Below are 19,938 nucleotides of genomic sequence, written 5' to 3' on the forward strand. Positions count from 1 at the left end.
CAGGGTTATTGGTAAGCGGCACAGCACAGTCAGGGCAGGCTGTTTGACATCTGGGCCATTACCTTGGCTGAGTACATGAGTTAATCTGCATCTGAGGGTTCATAGAATCAGGGGTTGGAAGGGACCTCAAGAGATCGAGTCCAACCCCCCTGCCAAAGCAGTTCCCTACACCAGGTCGCACAGGTAGGTGTCCAGATGGGTCTTGAATATCTCCAGAGAAGGAGACCCCACATCCTCCCTGTGCAGCCTGTACCAGTGCTCCGTCACCCTCACTGTAAAGAAGTTCTTGTGCACATTTGTGCAGAACCTCCTGTGCTGCAGTTTCTGTCCGTTCCCCCTTGTCCTGTCTCCACACACTGCCGAAAAGAGTCTGTCCTCGCCACTTTTTCCGCCACACCTCAGATATTTATAAACCTGGATCAGATCCCCTTTCAGTCTTCTTTTCTCAAGGCTAAAGAGACCCAGTTCACTTAGCCTTTCTTAATAGGTGAGATCCTCTAGGCCCTTCACCATCTTTGTGGCCCTCCACTGGACTCTTTCCAAAGGATCCCTGTATTTTCCCTGGTATTATTTATGGTATGGTTGCCTGGTGCTCACCATAGGCCTGAGGTTCAGAGGGCCACAAGATGCTGATTGCAAGAGAGATATAGACTTGTTGGAACACCTCTCCTATGAGGACAGGCTGTGAGGTGACCTGACAGCTGCCTTTTGGTGTCTAAAGGGGAGCTACAGGAAAGAAGGGCACAGACTAACGGGGTCTGTGGTGATTGAACAAGGTTTCAGGCTCGGGGGGGGGGGGGGGGGGTGAGGTTAGATTTAGGTTGGAGATAAGGAAAAAGCCTTTAACAGTTGGGGTGCTGTGGTTCTGGCACAGAGTTGCCTATGGATGTGCTTGATCCCTTGAGACTTTTAAAGGCCAGGCTGGATCAGGCCTGGCTGTGTTTTCATTGCAGGGGAGCTGGGTTTGATGGCCCTCCGAGGTCCCTTCCAACTCTGAGGATCCCATGATTCGGATACGTAACAAAATGTGCCAGCATGTTTGCTTAATGTCACTGGAGCTTAACGAGAGTGCCACAGATCCTGTCAGGCCTGTGCTGGAGGAGAGCTGTCTGCTAAGCCTGGTGGCTCACCGCAGCCGCCTCTAACTGCAGAGCCACCTCTGGAGCACTGACAACGCCTCTTGAGATCTCCCCCTGGGCCACGCGAGGCCGCACTGACTCGCACTCACACCTTCTTCCCTTACCGCGCATGCGCGCAGCGCCCCGAACTACATTTCCCAGCAGGCTCCGCGCGCAGCCTCTCCCCGCAGGGAGCGCGGTGCCCGGAAGGGGGCGCTGCGGACGTCCCTCGCGCCGCTCCGTACAAAGCGGCGGGGGAGGGGGCGCTTCCTGTTTGTGTCGGGCCGAGCGGGGCAGCGGCCATGGCGGCGGTAGGCCCTGGGCCCGACGGCCGCCGGCGGCGCGGAGCCCCCGCCAACATCGTGGAGCAGCTCCGTCACGGGCAGCTCAGCGGCCGCAGCCTCACGCGAGGGGCGCAGGTACCGGGAGGGGTGAGGCTGGAGGGGTGGGGGGTTTGTGCGACAGCGGGCCTCGTGGGGCGGGCGGAGCTCCGTGTCGCGCTCCAGGCCTGCCCCGGGGCCCGGCTCTGAGGCTGAGGGCTGCGAGGCGTTCCCGCGGCTACCAGGCCCGCTCGGGGCTCCCCCGCCTCCCGGGGCAGGCCGCCCTCGGGCTCTTCTTCTGCCGACCTCCGTCTTCCTTGGGAAAGGCCGTAGAGCCGTGCCATGCTGCTGGGGGCTTCGTGCGGGGATAGGGTTACTTTGCCCGGATCCGCGACCCAACGCGCCACCGGACGAAGGAGTTTTTCTAGGGCCAGGTGCCACCTCATGCTTTTGGTGATGTGAGGGGTTCGATGCGAGTGGTTTTCTGTGGAAGCGTTCCAGGTCTGCTGAAAATCGTCATCCTTCTCGGTCGGTGATGTTGGGGAACACACTGAAATGTGAAAGCAGCTCCTTCACCCGTGCTGCTGCCTGTCCTGCGTGCCTGTGGCTTTCTAAGGGGGTACCGGGCTGCTCATCTCTTTTTGTGAAGAGCAATCGATATTTCTTTTAAGTCTCAAATGTTAAAAGGTGCAAAGCCTGGGAACAGAAGCAAGGCATAAAGAACTTATTTTCCGGTGGTCACTTATTAAGCTGAGGTATCTTAAGGTTTAAAACATGATAAAAATGGATCCAAGTTATTTTTCTTAGTTCAAACAACAAGGTGTTCTCCTTCACTAAGAAGGCTTCTGTGCACTTACAGGAAAGACACTTGCTCATCCAAATTAGCATCCGTCCCTAATGCTGTAGTTGAGGTAAGTTGATGAGGCAGGAGGTGATTTGTAGCTGCTGCTCCGTCCTGGTTCTGCTTCCTCAGCTGCCAGTTTGGTTAACACTTGCGAAAAAGCACATTGCTTGCTGGGATTTAACCCTGTTCCTCTCCATTTTACAGTCAGCTATTTCAGTGGGACTGTTTTAGGAAAGCATTCTGCAGGTACAAGGCCGTGTTGTCTCACCAACCTGCGTCTCTGCCTCTACGTTCTGGCTGCCGTAGCAGTTGAAGCCAAATAAACCTGTAACCGCGTGTCGCACCAACATGAAGCACTAGGCTGCTGCGTGTGCTCTGGGCTTTGTTGGGCTTGAGAAGCACAGTGTTGTACTATGCTTTAATTCAGGACTGTTGGGAGCTGTTTGAGACCACTGCAAATGGCAGGAATTGGAGAAATCAAGGAGACTTCCATCAGTTACATCTTCTCCTCACAAGACCTCGATTTAGGATGGATTTGCTTGATTTTGTTTATTTGTTTCACTTTATAAGCTTCACTGTGTCTGTACTGAGCTGAGAAATTTCACACTTGGGCCATAGGGCTCCAAGTGCTTTGCACATGCTGTAGGAATGCATTTTTAAATCGCTTTGACTGAAGGGAAGGAAAAAAATAAACCAACAAAACTTCCTGAATGATTTTCAACATTGTGAATTATGTCTTTGTACTGCTACCTTGAAGCAAGTCCTGTGTTTGTAGATCTAAATTTAAAACGCTTTGAGGTAACCTTTAAGGAAGCATAAAGCAGTTTGGGGTACTTCTTTAAGTTCTGTTTCTATCAGTGTTTGTCAGACCATTTTCCTCTGACTCCTCAGTAGCAGTGTGGAGCCCTTGATGGGGGTTCTCAGCTCATCTGCTTTGAAAAGCCCGAGAGCAGATGGGTTGCATGCTGCTGAGTTCGGACAGGACAAGTCGGGACAGTGCCCTTCCCGTTCTGTCTTACTGTTCTCTGTAGGAAAGCTGTTGTGGGCTGCGTGAGCTGCACATCTGGTGTCCTGTGGAGAAACTCTTTTCAAGCACTTGCTTCAGAGAGATTGGGAAATGCCGTTGCTTGCCGTGGTGCCTGCCATCCGAGCCCTGTTCTCCCACAAAATTGGCACTGCTTCAGCATCTGGTCTCTGGGAAGCAATTAGTATTCTTCTGTGAGCAACGACCGAGTTGCTTTGTATTTAATGAAGCTTTGAGTACTGATTTTAGGTGATCTCAAAATCTCTTTTCGTATGAGGAAAGCAGGGACTTGTTCTCGAGACGGTGAGGGTAATATTGACAGGCATATATCTGGGAATTCATCTGCCTGATCTTACAAGGACACACAAATAATTTGGACAGCAGCTACCTCAGTATCTGGCAGTGCTATGGCCAACTAAATCTGGATCATTGCCACGTGCTCTTGCTGTGCTTACCAGGAGTCACCATGTTCTTGGCAGTTGGCCTGCATGCACGGTAGCTAAGATGTTAGATGAATGAAAGAGTTTTTAGCAAACCTTGCCATTATCTGTTCTGTATCGTTTTTAGCCATATATTGTTTGCATCATTTGCCCTAGATGCAAGCATCAGTCTCTGTTTCTGATTGTATAACCTCAGATAAAGGTTTGCCTTGGTGCTGAGCACTGAGCAAATGAAAGGGGCTTTTCAGATGCTGATAAACAAGAAGCAGACTGACTTTCCAGAAGTGACACACATCTTCCTATAAGGAAAATATTACTTGTGACCTGGCTGGCCTGTGGTGCCTGCCCTGGCATGGCTGTGCTGAGCACACAGGCACTATTAATAAGACACAATGGGATTTGTGCTGCAGTTCCATGGAGGTGCAAGGGAACGTTTTACTTCACTTGATCAAGCTCACAGCAGGACTTCAACCCCTCTGCAGAGGAGCTTACACCTGGTCTGCTGCAAACCGGCTGCAAAAAGTATGTCTATAACATAAAACCAGAAGATATTTAGGCGCAGTGATGTGAATCCCTGTGAAGTAGTATAATAACAGATTAGCCAGAGATTTGCTGTTAAATTAGCATGCTTCTGGTGCAGTCCCAAGAGCAGATTGTCAGCACTGGTCTCACACACTCACAGGATTGCCAAGGCTTAGCTGAAACGATCAGAGTGGAAAAGAGAGTCCAGTTTTCCAGCTCTGTCTCACAGTCCGCTGTTCTGAGGAGTAGAGGCTTCCCTTGGCAGTGTAGTCCCTATCCACTTTGAACTATTTTGCTATGAAAGAAAAATGTGTTCTACCTCATCATGCAGATTTCCCTCTCCTACCATTACAAAGTATCTGTTTTCTGTATAGTAGTTTCCCTCCAAACCTCTGAGAATATTTTGTTCCTTCCTGATAACAATGACCAGTGGACGTTCACGTGAATATAATCCGCTTTAGCAGCTCTAATTGTATTGCTCTGAGCAGGCTTATACCTCTTCAGAAGAGCACAGCCAGCTTGTGCTGGACAGCCTGCACCAGCCTTTATGTAACAGGGAGCAGAGCTCTGTCATATGCTGGAGATAAGGTTGAGAAGTAGCAATGTTAGTCTTTGGGAGTGTTATTTTGCTTGACTAAAAGCGAGTGGGAGGAAAACAGTTGCAGATGTGATAGTTCCCTGCCTCCTGCCTTTTACTAGCTGACCTTACATGTTGTTTTCTTTCAAAATGGATTAAGCAGCAGGCAGTTCCAAGAGTGATCACTGAAAAGTTAGTATTTTACGGTCTTCATGATGTATTTTTTTTTCTCTGAGCATGAGACCATCAAAGCAAACACTGGTAGCCTATCCGATGAACCCTGTAGTGGTTCTGAAGAGCTGCTGCTGCTGAAGATGCGTTTTGGAGTTGTTCTGCTCTTGGAGAGGGTTGTGGATTTTGGAGGTAGATGACGTTGTCTCATAGACCTGAAGAGATAGGGAGTAGAGCACTGCTTTGGGCTTCACAGGGATGGCTGCACCGGGCTGGAAGCTGCAGCAGGGCCTGTCCTTGTCTCTGTGCCTTGAGGCCCTCTTTTGGGATGTCAGGAGGAAGGTGGCAGGCTCAGGCTGGGCTTTGCAGGGCATGATCCACACCTCGGAGCTGCAGGGAGGCTGGCAGTGGGGATTTTTGCCAGCTTCATGCCACCTGCAGAGAGTTGGCTTTTACAAGTAAAATGTCTGGGCTTCAGACGTGTTCTTACCCAGAGCTCTGTGCCAGAGACCCAGCAGATAACTGTCCCGCAGCTGTGGTGTTCAGCACTTTTTCCTAAAGCACTTCCCAGAGTTGCTGTGTGGGTCTGAGGTTGTGTGGCTGTATGCTGCCTTGCCAAAGCTTAGATGGAGCAGGGGTTAGCCTGGTGGTGGGCTGTCTGTGAAAGGCAGCAGGAGGAGAGAGGCAAATTGGCCAAATGAATGTTCAGTAGTGACTGGGAACGGGAATGCAATGAGGAGCAGGAATGACTGGATGGTCCTCAGAATTCTGAGTAAGCATTTTCCTGGCAGGATGTCAGAGACAACTTCCTAAGTTAGTACAGTGGAGTAGAAAATTGAATATTTAATTGCACAAATATTAGTTTCCTGTTTTATAAAGATGCAACCTAAAAGGTTTGGCGGAAAGGATATAGAAAGGAATTGGTTTTCATGTAAATACAGAGAGGCTGTGTGCTTCCGTCTGTTTCTTGAGTTCCGTGATGTTTGCCCATTTCTCCTCTTAAACTTTCAGAACATGGGAATGTGCATTTGCACAAGGGATTGGGGCAAGTACTGGGAATGGAAATTCTGCTTTTTTAGAGGCTTCCAGTCTTAGCTTAATACACAGTTGCAACAGCCAAAAAGTGAACTAAAAATCCCAAAACCTACAAGTGAGAAGTCTGGGCTTTAAAATCTGTCTCAGAATGAGTCCTTTAGTGGTGTGAGGGATGCCTGGACACCTGAGTTAACTGTTTTTGCCTTTACAGATATCAGCTTCACAGAAAGCACTCTCCTGTAATGACTTGAGTAAGACTGAAACATTTGAAGGGTACAGTGTGAAATAAAGCATACAGAGGCTTTGAAGCAGTCATAACTACAACAAACTTTAGACAGGTAACACGTGATTCAGCACATGGTGCAGCTCTGATCCTCCGTGAGGGCACTGTTACAGAGCAGCAGGGACTGTGTGTAGGGCATTGCAGTCCTGCATGGGCACAGCAGCATCTGCTGCTGGGGAGAAGGGAAAGGGGAGCTAGGCTAGTGGGGTGTGGGTTCCCATTGCAGTGCTGGGGGGCTTGATGTGGGCATTTCAGCTCTGTGCCTAAATCCTCCCAAATATCTGTGCCCTTCCAGCAGGACCGGGCTGCCACAGCGTGGAGCAGGACAGTCCCTGCAGGGTGGTGGTTGGCAGGTCTGGGTAGGGTCTAATGTATCTGAACTTCCTGTGAGGATCTCCGAGGTATGCTCTGCAGCTATCCAACGAGTGAAGAAGAGTTCTGGGCAGGCCGTGTTTGCTTAGATGAGAACAAAAATATGTTGGAGAGGGATATAAGTGAAAACTGGTGACTTGCTACTATTACAGAAATCATGAGATGTACGTCTTAACCAAAGTGGTTGCAAAGCAAGACAACTCTTAGCAACTTAATTGGATTTGAATCCCTCCATGGGATCCAAAATCTTTGTGTTGGCAAATACTGCCCTGCCACAATGGAAATACTCAGAGCCAGGGCAGCCTCATAACTGTAGAATGGGGACCACAAGCTGGAGTTTGCAATGAAACCAAGGATGGGCTTTAAATCAAGAGAAGGAAAAACTTCTCTTGGGTAGCAGTTAAAAGAAGGTGAGAGCAAGGAAACATTTACTACAGTCCTTCAGCATTTCAAGTCTGGAAGTTTTCTGCAGATTAGCATAGATACGTCAGCTGGGGAGAGGAAGAGCTGCTGGTACTGAAATGTACCAGAGTGGAGATCCTGCCCCAGTCTGAGAAGTATGTGTGTGTGGTTAAGAGATGCAGCACGAAGCCCAGGACTGGGCTTTACTGATGCTGAAAGGCTTTTGGTCCCCTCTGAGGGCTGAATGCTGAGTTCTGTGCTGCACCGTGGAAGCTCGTGCTGCAGCCCATGTGCCTCAGTGTTGCTTGCAGTATCTTTTCCATCAGCTGGAGCCTTTCCCTGGTGTTCTGCTGCTTGTTCTTTGCACTTTACCCAGCAATTAATCTGGTTCCTCCTGCAGCTCGGCGTTGTGTGCTTCTCCCACGCCGAGATGGGGCAGAGGTAGAGCTCCTCACGCTCTGTGCTGGGTGCTGCAGGGAATGGGGATCTGTGGCTTCAAAGGAGCTGACCCATTATTCACAGCCCGAGTGACGCAAAGCCATTTTGACTTTCTGGTTTTGTCCTGCCGTTTCTTGTAGGGACAGCCTCCGTGGAAGGAGCTCTGCGTCATTCTCCAGCAGTGCTGGCTGATGACTCTTATTCCAAGTTGGAAATATGAGAAAAGTTGAAAACTGAAGAGAGCATTATAGACCAAGCTCGCTCATTCTGCTTTGAGCACTTCTTGTAGCAAGAGAAACTGATCCTTAAGAGCCTTGAAATTCTTAAAGTACTGCTTAGAGTATTCGATTCAAGAAAAAACAAACTCTTTGTATTTGGGAAGGTAAGAAAGGAGAGGACCCACAAGGGCTGTTGTTGCCAGTCTGAGTTCCTCATGTGCTTTTGTCAGTTTTCTGGATGTATTGTGTCTTGCAGAGAGAGGAGAGGGTTAAATTCTCACTCAGAAATAGGAGTGTATTTGCATATAATTGTGTCTAATCAGGAACTGAGTGGCTCTTTTGAATTTTGCTGTGGTATAGCTGAGAAGGATGCCTGGGCTGAAACAATAAGGAAGGAGATTTCCTGGCTGCAGCTCAGAACAATGATGGCAGCTGGAAGGAAACGTGGAGCTAAGCAGGGATCAGGGGGTGACTGCACAGAGTGAGGGCAGCTTAAAGTGTAGGTCTGGATAAGAGAAAATCCACTAGCATTGCACTGAAATATGGTCCTGCTGGCCCGAGGAGTGGTGTGTAAAACATTTTGCCAGACATCTTGCTGGTTGCCATTGTTGGCCATATCTCACCGTACAAAGTTCAGTCCCTGCTTCAGGTTTGTTTGGTAGCTCTGGCAAAGCAGCAGTAAGGAGGGAGCATACATTTTGGTTAACATTAACAGGACTGGGGGCTTCACAGAGGAGTTCCTCCTTCAGGGCATCTGCTGGATCACCTTGGAAGCCTTCTGGCTTTGCAACACCTGCTGCAGCTTTGATGCTCTGAGCAGAATATTCGTTAGCATTGTGCTGCAGCTTGATTATTTCAGGTGTAAAACACTGTGATAAATACTGAGGATTTGCATATACTTGGAAGAGAAGGAGAAGAACTGGTGGAAGTTGCCAACAATGTGGTAGCAAATGCTGAGATGTTCTTGGTGATGGCAGCCTTCTTCCCAGATGATAACACAGTGGTGTTCTCCTGCTGGTGGAGGTGTTGGTTGCCATTTATGACCAGCCCAGGACTGCAGGAGGAGTTCTCAGTGTGGTGTAGATACATTCCTAAGGAGCATGCTTGTCAGTCCTGGGGGTTTGGGTCATTGCTATGCCCAGTAATGGCTGAGGAGGTACTCATTACACACTGAGTTGGGAAAAGGAATGAAGTCTGTCTGTCTTCATTGCATGCTCTCTACTTTAGTCTCACATCATTTTTGATAGTCACTGATTTTCTCCTTCAGTGACTTGTCAGTTGGAGATCTGCTGGTAGAAATAGTTAGGAGTGAACATGATCCCTCTTAAAAATGTGATCGATATAAAAATATGGAATGAGACTGGGTACTTCAACATCTGCTTTAAGTCCTGTCCTACTTAAGATACATTGACCATCTGTGAAATTGTGCTGCTGCTAGCCCTGGATGAATCCCTGCTTGGAGAGGGGGGCTGCATTTTTGTTGCGGTACTGTCTGCAGCACACAGTTGTTCTGTAGTGTTCCTGTATTGTTATTATGGACAGGTTGTTTTCCTGAGTGCTATGCACTACACACGTGGGGATTACATTCTTCCTTTGTTGCAGATCACAGAGGCCTTGCTGAAGGAAAGAGATAAACAAGCAAAGTGGAATGGGATTCCCCTGCTGTTACAGAAGCTATACGAGCAAAGCCACCCAAACAGCGATTTCTCCCAGTGCCAAAGCATCTTAAAGGTAGTGTCTGCCATGTACTTCTGGAATTGATGTGTTATTTTATTCATACTTTCTTTACAGGCCAGTACAATGATATGCTTACTAACTGATTTTTGGAGCTGTTTCTGTGATTGTACCTGTGAACTGAATGTAGATAAGAGCTAGGAATGCATGTAATTGATCAGTCAGTAGATCACATGGATGGTCTGTGGAAGTTGTGTGTATGTAGGTGAATAGTTTTCTTTATGAATCACCTTTTTTTTCCTTCTTTTCTCTTCATGCAGGAAATTTCTCCACTACTTTCAATGGAAGCCATGGCATTTGTGACAGAAGATAGAAAAGCTGCTCAAGAGTCCACTTTCCCAAATACATACACTTTTGACTTATTTGGAGGAGTTGATGTAAGCACACTTCACTTGATTTGTTTTGCTGTGTTGTTTGGGCTTTTTTTTGGTTAGTTGGTTATTTTTTTCCAGATTTCTGCAAGGTTGTTGTACCATTGGTATGTCTGAAAATGGGATGTTTGAGACTCTTCTAAATGCAATCTGCAAAATGATTTTACTGTTTTGATGTTACACTTGTGGCCGTTCTGCCCCTCCACTCTGCTGGTTCCACCCCACCTGGAGTACTGTGTCCAAATGTGGAGTTCTCAGTGCAGGAGAGATGAATTTTTATATAAAAGACCAGATTGTTTCTTCAGATAGCTCAAGTTACAAGCAGGCTGCAGCACCTCTATGGTCTTAAGAAATGGTTTCAAATTATTTCTGGTTGTTAAGTACTGCACTTGTTACTAGTACACAGGGAATTTCATTCCCAGCGAGGGATATGTGTGGGGACTTTTTAAGCACACTAAGTGTTCTCTGTTAGCAGGGTTGTCTGTGTTTATTGCTGGCATGCAATGCACACCATTACATCTGTGGAAAAGAAAAATTAAGCAGGACTGCTGGGTTTATGTGTAAACATTTGGACAATGCATCTTTTATTCTGTTTGTGCAATTTGGCATTACACAAATACCAACGTGTACTCAAATTCATGATCCTCAGTCACTGTGATCTTAGCTTTCATTAGAAATCTGTGACTAACATTTTTGAGTGGACTTTTTTTTTTTGCACTTTTTTTGCTGTTTCACTCTTACTACAACAGCATGCCTTTATTTTAGAAACATCTATTTAGGATATATTGGTTTGGAAACAACACCAGCTTAGTTGCTAGCATCTTGTCAACTGAGGATGAAGTTCTTCAGCTACCCAATACATTTGGAACATAATACGAAACTGTTTAAAGTAATACTTTTTAAAGCAGAAATATTGACATTTACTGTAAGAATACAAAGAAAAATTTGTGTTATATTTCAATATAAGTGCATGCATTTGAGCTTTTGATTCTTTGGTAGAAGGCAGTTTTAGTTTTCTGCTTTTAGCTTTCATGGGTTAGAGACCACACATCAGATATGCTGTTCATAATTACCTGGTACTATGGCCAGAGAGATTTGTCTGATAAGAGTGGCTTTAATCTGTTTAAAAGTAGTGGTAGCAGCCAGTGGTAGATAGTTTGGAAATCCTGCCCTAGGACTTGAAAGGCAGTTAGTCTGATCTGCTGCTGGGTCAGTGTATGCCATGTGCTGATGATGTGTTGCAGTATTTTAAACCACAAAGCACGAGAAACTTTGAAAGGCTCTGAATTTGCAGTTTACTCGGTACTATCATGCTGTAATGTGATGGCATATTCCTAAGCACATTTTCAAATTCAGACAGCTGTTATATGAAGGAAGAACAAAAGCACGTATGTGCATCATCCCTATATATGAATGCATCTTAAATACTGCCTGAGAATAGAAGCACATGAACGAGCCTCATGGGCTTTGGACATGAGTGAAAGCTCTTTCCAAGGAGTGAGATCCCGTAACTCTTTTTTCTGGATAACTGAGGCACCTTCTTATCCATTCTCTGTCTCTGCCTTTGGCCTCTTGCACTTTCTTGCTGTGTGCTGTTGCAGGATGGCTGAAGAGAGCCCTCTCCAAGGAACATCTAACACCACTGCAGTCCGGTTGCTGTAGCATATATGAGAAGCATGCCAGTTAATGCAAGAATAAGTTGATGAATTTGTGGTAGTTTATAGTACTGACAAAAAAAAAAAAACAGTGAAAGGATATGCTCTATGACAGAAAAGGTCTTCACTGCAGCCACTCTTAAAAGACAGACTGATTGCAGGAAGTGTCATTTCTCAGAAGGAAAGCAGATGGCCTGCAACTCATGTGCTTAGGGATGTCTTTGTGCTGGACTCAGGTGCCCACTGTTGAGATGTGTGTTCTCCTCTCCATTTGTATGAGGACTGTGAATGCTGCAGTCATTTTTGCTACCCTACTAATGCAGCAAGTGCTATAGCAGATATTGAAAAACACATTACTATTTCAAGTTGAAATGTATTTTGAAGTCCAGCAAGGTTTAGGGATAATAGTTTCAAAGTGTGCATGTATTTGCAGGTTGATTTATTAATGAGGGAAGTGTGATAGCCATCCTTCATGTTACCTGGTATGTGGAATTACTTTCTTTGTAGATTCATGTTCTTCACAGTTTGCCATAGGGAGACTGTTTTAACTCTTAAGTTTTCTTCAAGGTTTTTGTTAATTTTGACACCAGTGTTTTTTTACTGTAGAGACTGAATTTTAGTGATTTCAGCAGAGGTGGGACTGAATTTGAATTTGTCACTGACAAATTAATTGGTAATTTGTGTCCCAGTTATTAATCTCTTTATTCTGTATCTGTTGTCATTTCAGCTTTTAGTAGAAATTCTCATGAGACCAACTCTTATGACACAGAAAAAGAAGCAAAAAAGTAAGTAAACAGTTGTGCTGCTTTTTCTTTATTCTTGCCGTGTACCCTTCTTCAGACATGAGCTGTTCCATTTTTTCTTGTACTTTTCTCCATACCTGGGATTTCCTGTTGCAAAATGAATCACTGGTTTCTTTATTTCTGTAGTACTGAGTCATGTTGAGATTTAGGATGCTCACCTGCTGCAAATTGTGGCTCAGGAATATTCATGCTGTTGGCATAACTTTTCTGAATGCAGTAAACCTACAGCCACTAGAAACTTTTCATCTTACTGTGGCTATAGCTGCTGTTAACAACTACTAAGATAACCCAGAAAACATAGTTTATGTATCTCTGATTGGTAGGGACTGTAAGATAGTGAAAAGTATGCTGGTTTCCTAACCAGGCGTAGTGACTAGTAACTTCCAAAATGTTGTAAAGAGCAATTAATGTGGAGCAATAGCTTCAGGGCAGCTCTCCTGCTGGAGCAGCATGAATTTAATGGTTTCATTCATCTTGTCTGTGATTCCATTGGTTCCACACAACCCTTCTGAGGGAATGTCATAGTACGTGCCATGCCCATCAGCCAGACAACTTCAGAGGTGAAATGACCTGAGCTTGAGGCAGCTGTGATATGTCTGTTCCAAAAATACATTGTAAATATTGAAATGCTGGAATAGATAATACTGAAAGCTTTGCCAACACTTCCTGATGCTGCATGAGGAAAACCATGTGAAAAGGCACATTTTGTTGTTTTTTTTCCTGTTTAATAACTGGAATTAAAATGTCTATCAGCAGTTTTTCAGGTTGACAGACATTGAGTTAATTTCTGATTTTCCTCTCCTGTCTTAAAATATTTCTTACACTCTGTCTTTTACTTCTGTGAGTGACTGAGCAGTGCACTAGACCTCAAGTACACCTTTTTGTCTACAGTCCAAGGCAGAGGTGAGTAGTAGTTGTGGAAGAAAGCAAGCAAGCAGGGTAGGTAGTGATTCTTCCTCTGATTTTTATTCTCCAGCTATTTGCAGGTATGATGTAAGCCAGCACTTAGCCTGAAATTCTTAGTCTTTTCATAGTTGTTCATATCGCTGCTTTGGATGTTGGTATTCCTTGTCATCATAAGGCTAGTGAATGTCTGTTTTCTCCTTTGCAGTAAGTGATGACCTCATCAAGGACTGTTTAAGCATATTGTATAACACGTGCATATGTGTAAGTACCACTGCTGTAAAAAAAAAAAAAGTGTTCTTCTAGCTTGGCTAGTACATCTGCTGGTTATGTTTTATATGATGTGATTGCTTTATACTTAACAAGATAACAGACTCTTCTAAGCATAACTTGAACTTACTCTGAAATTTTTCATTACAATTCCTCTAGAAAAATACATGACTACCATATGTTGTGGATTATTATTCAAAGATTTTGTCTTCTTAGGCACGTTGTCAAGCTTAACTTCTTTTGTTTAGATCTTTGAGTATCTGTGTTCCCATCAGAAAGCCATGTTAGCTTTTGTTGCCTTCAAGCTTAACATTTGAAACTGGGAATGGATTGCCTCAGTCTGACCCCAGCTATGTAGCATCTTATTCAGTAACACTATTGACAAACTCTTTAAAATTTGCACAAACTTATCACATGCTAAATATCACTTTGGTTGCCAGCTGATGGCAAATCAGTGCCAGCCATGGAGGTGGCCTCAGAATTTTAATGGAGATCTAGAAGGGCATGCCTCCCATTGTGTTTACAGGAAGCATCCTCAGCATTGTTTACTTAATCACACAGTTCATTATGTCATAACCTAGGGAACATTGTTTAATGAAAAGAAAAAACAAACCAGAAAGGTAGTTACTCGGCTGGAGCTCTTCCAAAGACAGCAGCTTTATCTTGAGAGTTTGAGTACTCTGTATCTGAGTACAGAAAGAGAACAGAGGGAGTGACACTTTACTTGACTTACACTCATTTTATTGTTCTTAAACCAGAGCTATTGCAACTTTTGTAAACTGTGCATAATGTAATAGCTAAGAAACAGGTCCTGTTTGACTTGATTTACTGTGTTGTGACCGACTGCTTGAACAAGAAGTGTTTGGGATCATGGATATCTTGTGTGTGCAGCATTAACTGTGTTCATGCTTATCTGTAACTGTTCAGGAAGTGTGCAAGGTAGTCAGTTTCTGAGTGCACTGCTAAAATGTCAGTCATGACAGACAACTTTGCAAGCACTGAACGTGGAGTTTTAAGTTATGCTTAATTCCAGAACAGACAATTCATGCTGTCAGCAGACATCAGAGCACGGAAACTAGTTTTAATGAACCCCAGAAGAGGTGGAGACCCCAGAAGTTAATCTTTAGCATGTTTTAGCATGACTGTTCTGTTCTGTTCTGCACTGAGTTTGTTATGGCTGACTCTGGATTCTGGTTGTTCAGACTCAGAAAGCAATGCTGACAGTTTAGGAGGAATTTGGGGGTGGAATTTGTGTACTATAAAATGGGGCTGATTATAACTTGTATGAGAAACTAGAGGCAAGTCTCTCTGACGTGTTTCCAGGCATGCAGTGTTTACTCTTGGCTTAAGCAAGTATACAGCTTTGTTCTGAGATGAAGAAAGCCTCCTGGAGCCTGTAGTTTTTGCACGCCCATGTTAACTTCAAACAAGGGTTGGAGTTGCTTGTGGTCATCATAAGCACAGTGCTTTCTGGTCTCAGGAGCAGCTGATTTGGTATCACATCCTCTAAAACAACTGTTATGCACATGCGTGTATCGTGCTTCTCTTCGAGGTGGGTTCTGACTCCAGGTCTGTTTGTGCTTTTTTCAAGACGGAAGGAGTCACAAGGCGATTGGCAGAAAGAAATGACTTTGTGCTCTTCCTGTTTACACTGATGACAAACAAAAAGACATTCCTACAAACTGCAACGCTCATTGAAGATATCTTGGGAGTAAAAAAGGTTTGTTACTGCTTGCTTAGTTTTGTGTGGCTTTTCAGGCCAATGGGGAAATGCAGCACTAACACTAAGATAGCATTCTTGTTTCTTGTAGCTCATGTGGAGCACGGCCATTTACACCAGTTATTAACTTTAATTACAGTTCAGACAGAAGCCAGATTATGTATGTGGCTGCTTATAGTGGTTTTGTGTGACTTAGGCAGGATGATGGAGAGGTGGATGCCTAGCTCCCATTAAAGCACTACCATCATTTCAAATGAAGAAAGCCAAACCAGCATGAGTTCATTCTTTAGTCCTTTCCTTCTGATTATACATTGATTATTTCTGTGGTCTTGCTGACATCTGGAAGGCTTCATGTGCTTCTCTCTTACCATGAGTTTTGTCATCTCTCTGAGATTACTTGAGATTGTTTGCTGCAGGCTGGGGCAACGGGCAGTGAGATCTTCTGCATGAGCTAGTTTTCTGAGCTTGCGTGGAAATACTTGCTGATGTCATTACAGCTTAGTAGCTTGGTGTGGTGCAAAAAAAACCCAACTTCTGGAGTGTAACCCTGAGGAAATGCACCTTATATGTGTTATGTGGAGGGGGTTGGGGTCCCGTAGCTAGTGCTGGTTTTGCTTGTTTGTTTTCAGTTGAAGATACTGTCCTCCCCTAGGAAGGAGGCTATTCTAGTTCATCTGGACATAAAAGTTTATGCTGAAAATGGCTTCAACATCATTTTCACCTTTCAATGAAGAAGTCGGTGGGAAAAAGAAAACTAGGAGTTGGTTCTCATCCTAATAAGTGATTTTTAAATTGTCTGCACAATTCAGTTTAGCTGCATAAAGGTTGGATTCTTTGAAGACTTTAAGGATGCATTTGTATCCTTCTGAAACTGATAAACTTAAGTGATGGCAGTTGCAAATGCACAGCTGTTTTCAAACTCTTCACTTGTCATTGCCTATTTGCTTCTCTTTTTACTAACTTTGAAATAACACACAAATCTCAGCTGGGAGGAGCTGTAGATGGTATTTCAGGCCATGCCATATGTTCCTTTATTGAATATCACGTGTGATTTACTCAGCAGATTGTTGTCTCCTCCAGGAAATGATACAACTGGATGATATTCCCAATCTTGCAAGCCTTGTGTCCAGTTTTGATCAGCAGCAGCTTGCGAACTTCTGCAGGATCCTTGCTGTCACAATTTCTGAACTCGACACAGGAAGCGATGACAAGCACACACTTCTTGCAAAAAATGCCCAGCAGAAAAAAAACTTGGGTCCCTCTCGTGCTGAAGTTAATCAAGGTAATTGTTGTGTTGTGAACAAATGCAGAAAAATGACAACCATTTAAAATTTAGCTCTTCTCAACATCAAATCTGCAGTTGTTTTTTTTTTATCAGATGCTATGCACACTATGTCCTAAAAGGCATTTGTCTTTATTCCCTCTCTTTGAACAGTTTCCTAGAGATGGTCTTTTCAGTTAATGAAATTTTGTAGCTTTCACCTTCATATGTGATCAGTGGTTAGGTCAGTTGAGTTCTGTCATTTCAGCCCTCTTTGATCAACTGAATGGCTTAAGATAATTGGATTTGTTTTCTGTTACTTGGTTGTTTCCGTGGCCTTTTCTTTAGCAGCTCTCATTAACTTCATGTTCTCCTTAATTCCTAAACTGCATCTCTGCAAGCATCATGCCTGCTGTCAGAGTGGTCCCTTCTCTGATTTTATGTGGTGGTGTTGTGAGAAGAATATCTGTCTTTATCAACAAGGAAAGTATGCTTAATATTGGTCACATTGCCTATCATTACCACACCAGCCCTTGAAATATATGGGTTTAATGTAAATTTAAACTTGGGGTACAGTGCCCATTTTCTCATTTTGTTGTGTAGAGATGCAAAAGCCTTGCTTAGATATACAAGTCCTAAATTCATACTCAACCTTCTAGACAATATTTTTGAATTAAAATACCCTCAAAGATGGAATGTGCTGTTTTCAGCTCTCCATATACTGAAAAGCTTTTGAGCTTCTGAAGCAGACATTCTGTGAGCTCAGTCAGGACATCTCAGAACTCATAAATAAATAAGAAAAGGGAGGGGGGGGTGGAGGGAGAGAAGCTCCATTCTGCATTGGCCATGAGTTATAAAGCTCTGTTTGTAACTACTGCCAGATCTGGAGCTTGCACTGAGAGATGGAGAGCATAATATGGCAGGCAGAAGCTGAGAAACTTGAGTGGAGTGTATTGTCTTTGGTCCTGTGATCACCAGAGTTCGCTTGTAAAAGGCAGTGTTGGTGTGGGTACAAAGATTAATTAAAGTTATTTGAACAATAAGCTTGGATCCCACAGAGCTGAGCTTACCCAAGCAAATGTTTAACTAACCATTTCTTATTTGCTCAGTCAGAACTGTGTCTAGGATTACAAAGCATATTCAGTTTTAAAATCTGTATCAGGGAGTTTATTCTTTCCAAAATGGTACCAGCAGGCAGAATCAGAGCTCTTAGCATAGTGTTGATGGTTAATTTCTTTGTCTTTTTTCTAACTTATTTGCAAGCTCAAAGACTTACAGGACCTGCTTATTACAGACATACGTTTAATTGTGATTCTCTGAAAATTTTGGGACAAAATGCACCTCCTAGCACCTTCCAAGCCCCCTCCCCAGAGATTTCACAGATTGATGACATCTGACCTTGTCCTGACTGCTGATTCTAAGGGTGCAGTTCTGCAACAGTTACAGTCTTCCAACTTGAGGCAGATGTGACCTGCTCCCCTCCCGTTCTACTCTATGGTGAACTAGCTCAGGAAACTAGTACATAAACTATGAGCTCTCCAAACAGCTACTGAAGTGAGTTGGTTTGGTTTGCCCTGAGGCAAAGGGCTGCAGGAGGTAAGATGTTGGAGGAGGCAGTGCCCTGAGGAACAGGGGATAGAGCTGGCCCTTGCAAGGGCTGCTGCTTTATTTCTTCCTGCTTCATTTTCAGTCAGGTAAGTTTCTCAGTACTGACTCCCTGTGGGCTAGAGAGCAGCAGTGCTGGCAAAAGGGAATTGGCCAGAAAGAAGCAGTTAAGAGTAGGGTAGAGCTACTTTTTATCCAGTGCAAGTCTAACATAAACCAGGTCAGAGTTGAATTATGCCTAGGGTTTGAATCCTGTCTTCCAGTCCTTAATAGTAGAGTGCTATCAGTCTTCAATCTTTGGACCTTTTTAACTAGGTGGAGCGTGTTTCTCTGTACTCTTCCATGTTACTAATGCAGATGTTTTGATACTTGGAGATAATAGAGGATTTGACAACTGTTGTGTTGGTGATCTTGAATCACAGCAAAATGATGTTTCTTTTTCAGCTACACTTCTGAATATACCAGGTTTCATTGAACGATTATGCAAACTGGCAACACGGAAGGTGTCTGAAACAACGGGTACCTCCAGCTTCCTCCAGGAGCTCGAAGAGTGGTACACATGGCTGGACAATGCCCTTGTACTTGATGCACTGATGAGAGTGGCAAATGAAGAGGCAGAGCAGAGCAGTACAGGTATCCAGCCTGCATTCCTGTAGCCACCACTAGCTAATGGTTATTTTATCTTCTTCAGTGTTTGTCATTTGTTGCTTCTCCTTTCAAATAGTACTGATTCCATTTTTTCTTGCATGAAATACTGAAATACCAGCATTTAGGTCTGACTCCTGTTTTGTTCTCAGGTAGTACTGATTTAATGTTCATGAGCAAAAGGGAATGAAATACTCCTTTTCACACCGTTTATTTGTAATCCTATGCACCCTCATAACTAACCTCCCTCAGGGACAGGAACACATCTGAGGTAGGCAACTTTACCAGAATCTGTCTAAAACTCAGGCCAGTGGAATTCAGTTCATACACTTCATTTGAAGCCTGCAACCCCACACCCTCTTCGAGAATGAAAGGTGGCTCCAGCAAAATGGAGTTAGTTGGTGGGGGAGCTTGTTCCAGGGGACTGTGCAGAAATGTCAGGACACCCTTAGGAAAAGGCCACGAAGTGAGTGCCTGGTTTGTTTCTTCAGTGTTACAAAAACACAATGTATGTCTTAGTTAACTCAGAGCACTGAATAATGAAATAAGAGTTACCTCCAAATTTTGATATCTAAATATTTGCCTTTGTGCTTCTTTAGAAGCTTTCATTGTGATCTGGCTTTGTTAATTCTGTAGAAATCATTAGAAGTTCTGGAAAATACACGAGGAGAGATAAACATGTGAATGTTCCAACAGGATTTTGTACGTACCTTTATGCACATCCTTTGGTGCAAACTGGGACTGCTCAGTATTCTGAAATAGGATTCACAGGGTGGTTTTGCTGGGATGGAACATGCTCAGTTGCATCTCTTGACCCACAACATCAGTTAGCAAGCAAACCTAGACATACTTTCCCAGAATACTGTCTCAGCCTTCACTCTCTTGTGGCTTAGGGATGTATGAGTCAAAGGTGGTGTCTGTGCTTTTTAGCCTTTGATGGTTTCCTTCCTCTGTGTTTTTGTCTGCTGTCTGTTTCTTCACATGGCTTCAGAAAGCACTCAGGCTATCCTCTAGCGGGGCAGTTTGCAGCTTAGTTATGAATGTTATGAAGACTTAATTCTCTTTTGAACTGCAGCCTGTGACTTTCACCACCCTTATTTACCTTTATTTGTGTCACTCACAACTTTGGTGTTTTCCTCTTGAATTTGTGGCATCCAGTTTCTGCCTTTAGCAGTGTAATAGGACATGAAAATGACTTAACTGAGGC

General features: G+C 44.2%; 1 protein-coding gene across 2 annotated transcripts in view; it reads left to right on the forward strand.

Moving 5' to 3' along the window:
• The first annotated feature begins 1,379 nt into the window (after positions 1 to 1,379).
• TRPC4AP (transient receptor potential cation channel subfamily C member 4 associated protein) overlaps positions 1,380 to 19,938 on the forward strand; it is a 31,184-nt gene continuing 12,625 nt past the window's right edge. For both annotated transcript variants that reach the window (XR_010623314.1, XM_065754090.1), the window contains exons 1-8: positions 1,380 to 1,537; positions 9,367 to 9,495; positions 9,759 to 9,875; positions 12,252 to 12,309; positions 13,439 to 13,494; positions 15,092 to 15,220; positions 16,301 to 16,502; positions 18,531 to 18,719. Coding sequence is in view for 1 of the 2 variants with exons in the window: in XM_065754090.1 (XP_065610162.1) it covers positions 1,421 to 1,537; positions 9,367 to 9,495; positions 9,759 to 9,875; positions 12,252 to 12,309; positions 13,439 to 13,494; positions 15,092 to 15,220; positions 16,301 to 16,502; positions 18,531 to 18,719 (997 nt within the window). In the remaining variant the exon portion in view is untranslated. The remainder of the gene's footprint in view (positions 1,538 to 9,366; positions 9,496 to 9,758; positions 9,876 to 12,251; positions 12,310 to 13,438; positions 13,495 to 15,091; positions 15,221 to 16,300; positions 16,503 to 18,530; positions 18,720 to 19,938) is intronic.

The sequence above is a fragment of the Cyrtonyx montezumae genome, unplaced genomic scaffold (assembly GCF_038088225.1).
Source record: "Cyrtonyx montezumae isolate F1298 unplaced genomic scaffold, pur_monq_1.0 scaffold_9, whole genome shotgun sequence".
In the NCBI taxonomy this organism is placed as follows: domain Eukaryota; kingdom Metazoa; phylum Chordata; class Aves; order Galliformes; family Odontophoridae; genus Cyrtonyx; species Cyrtonyx montezumae.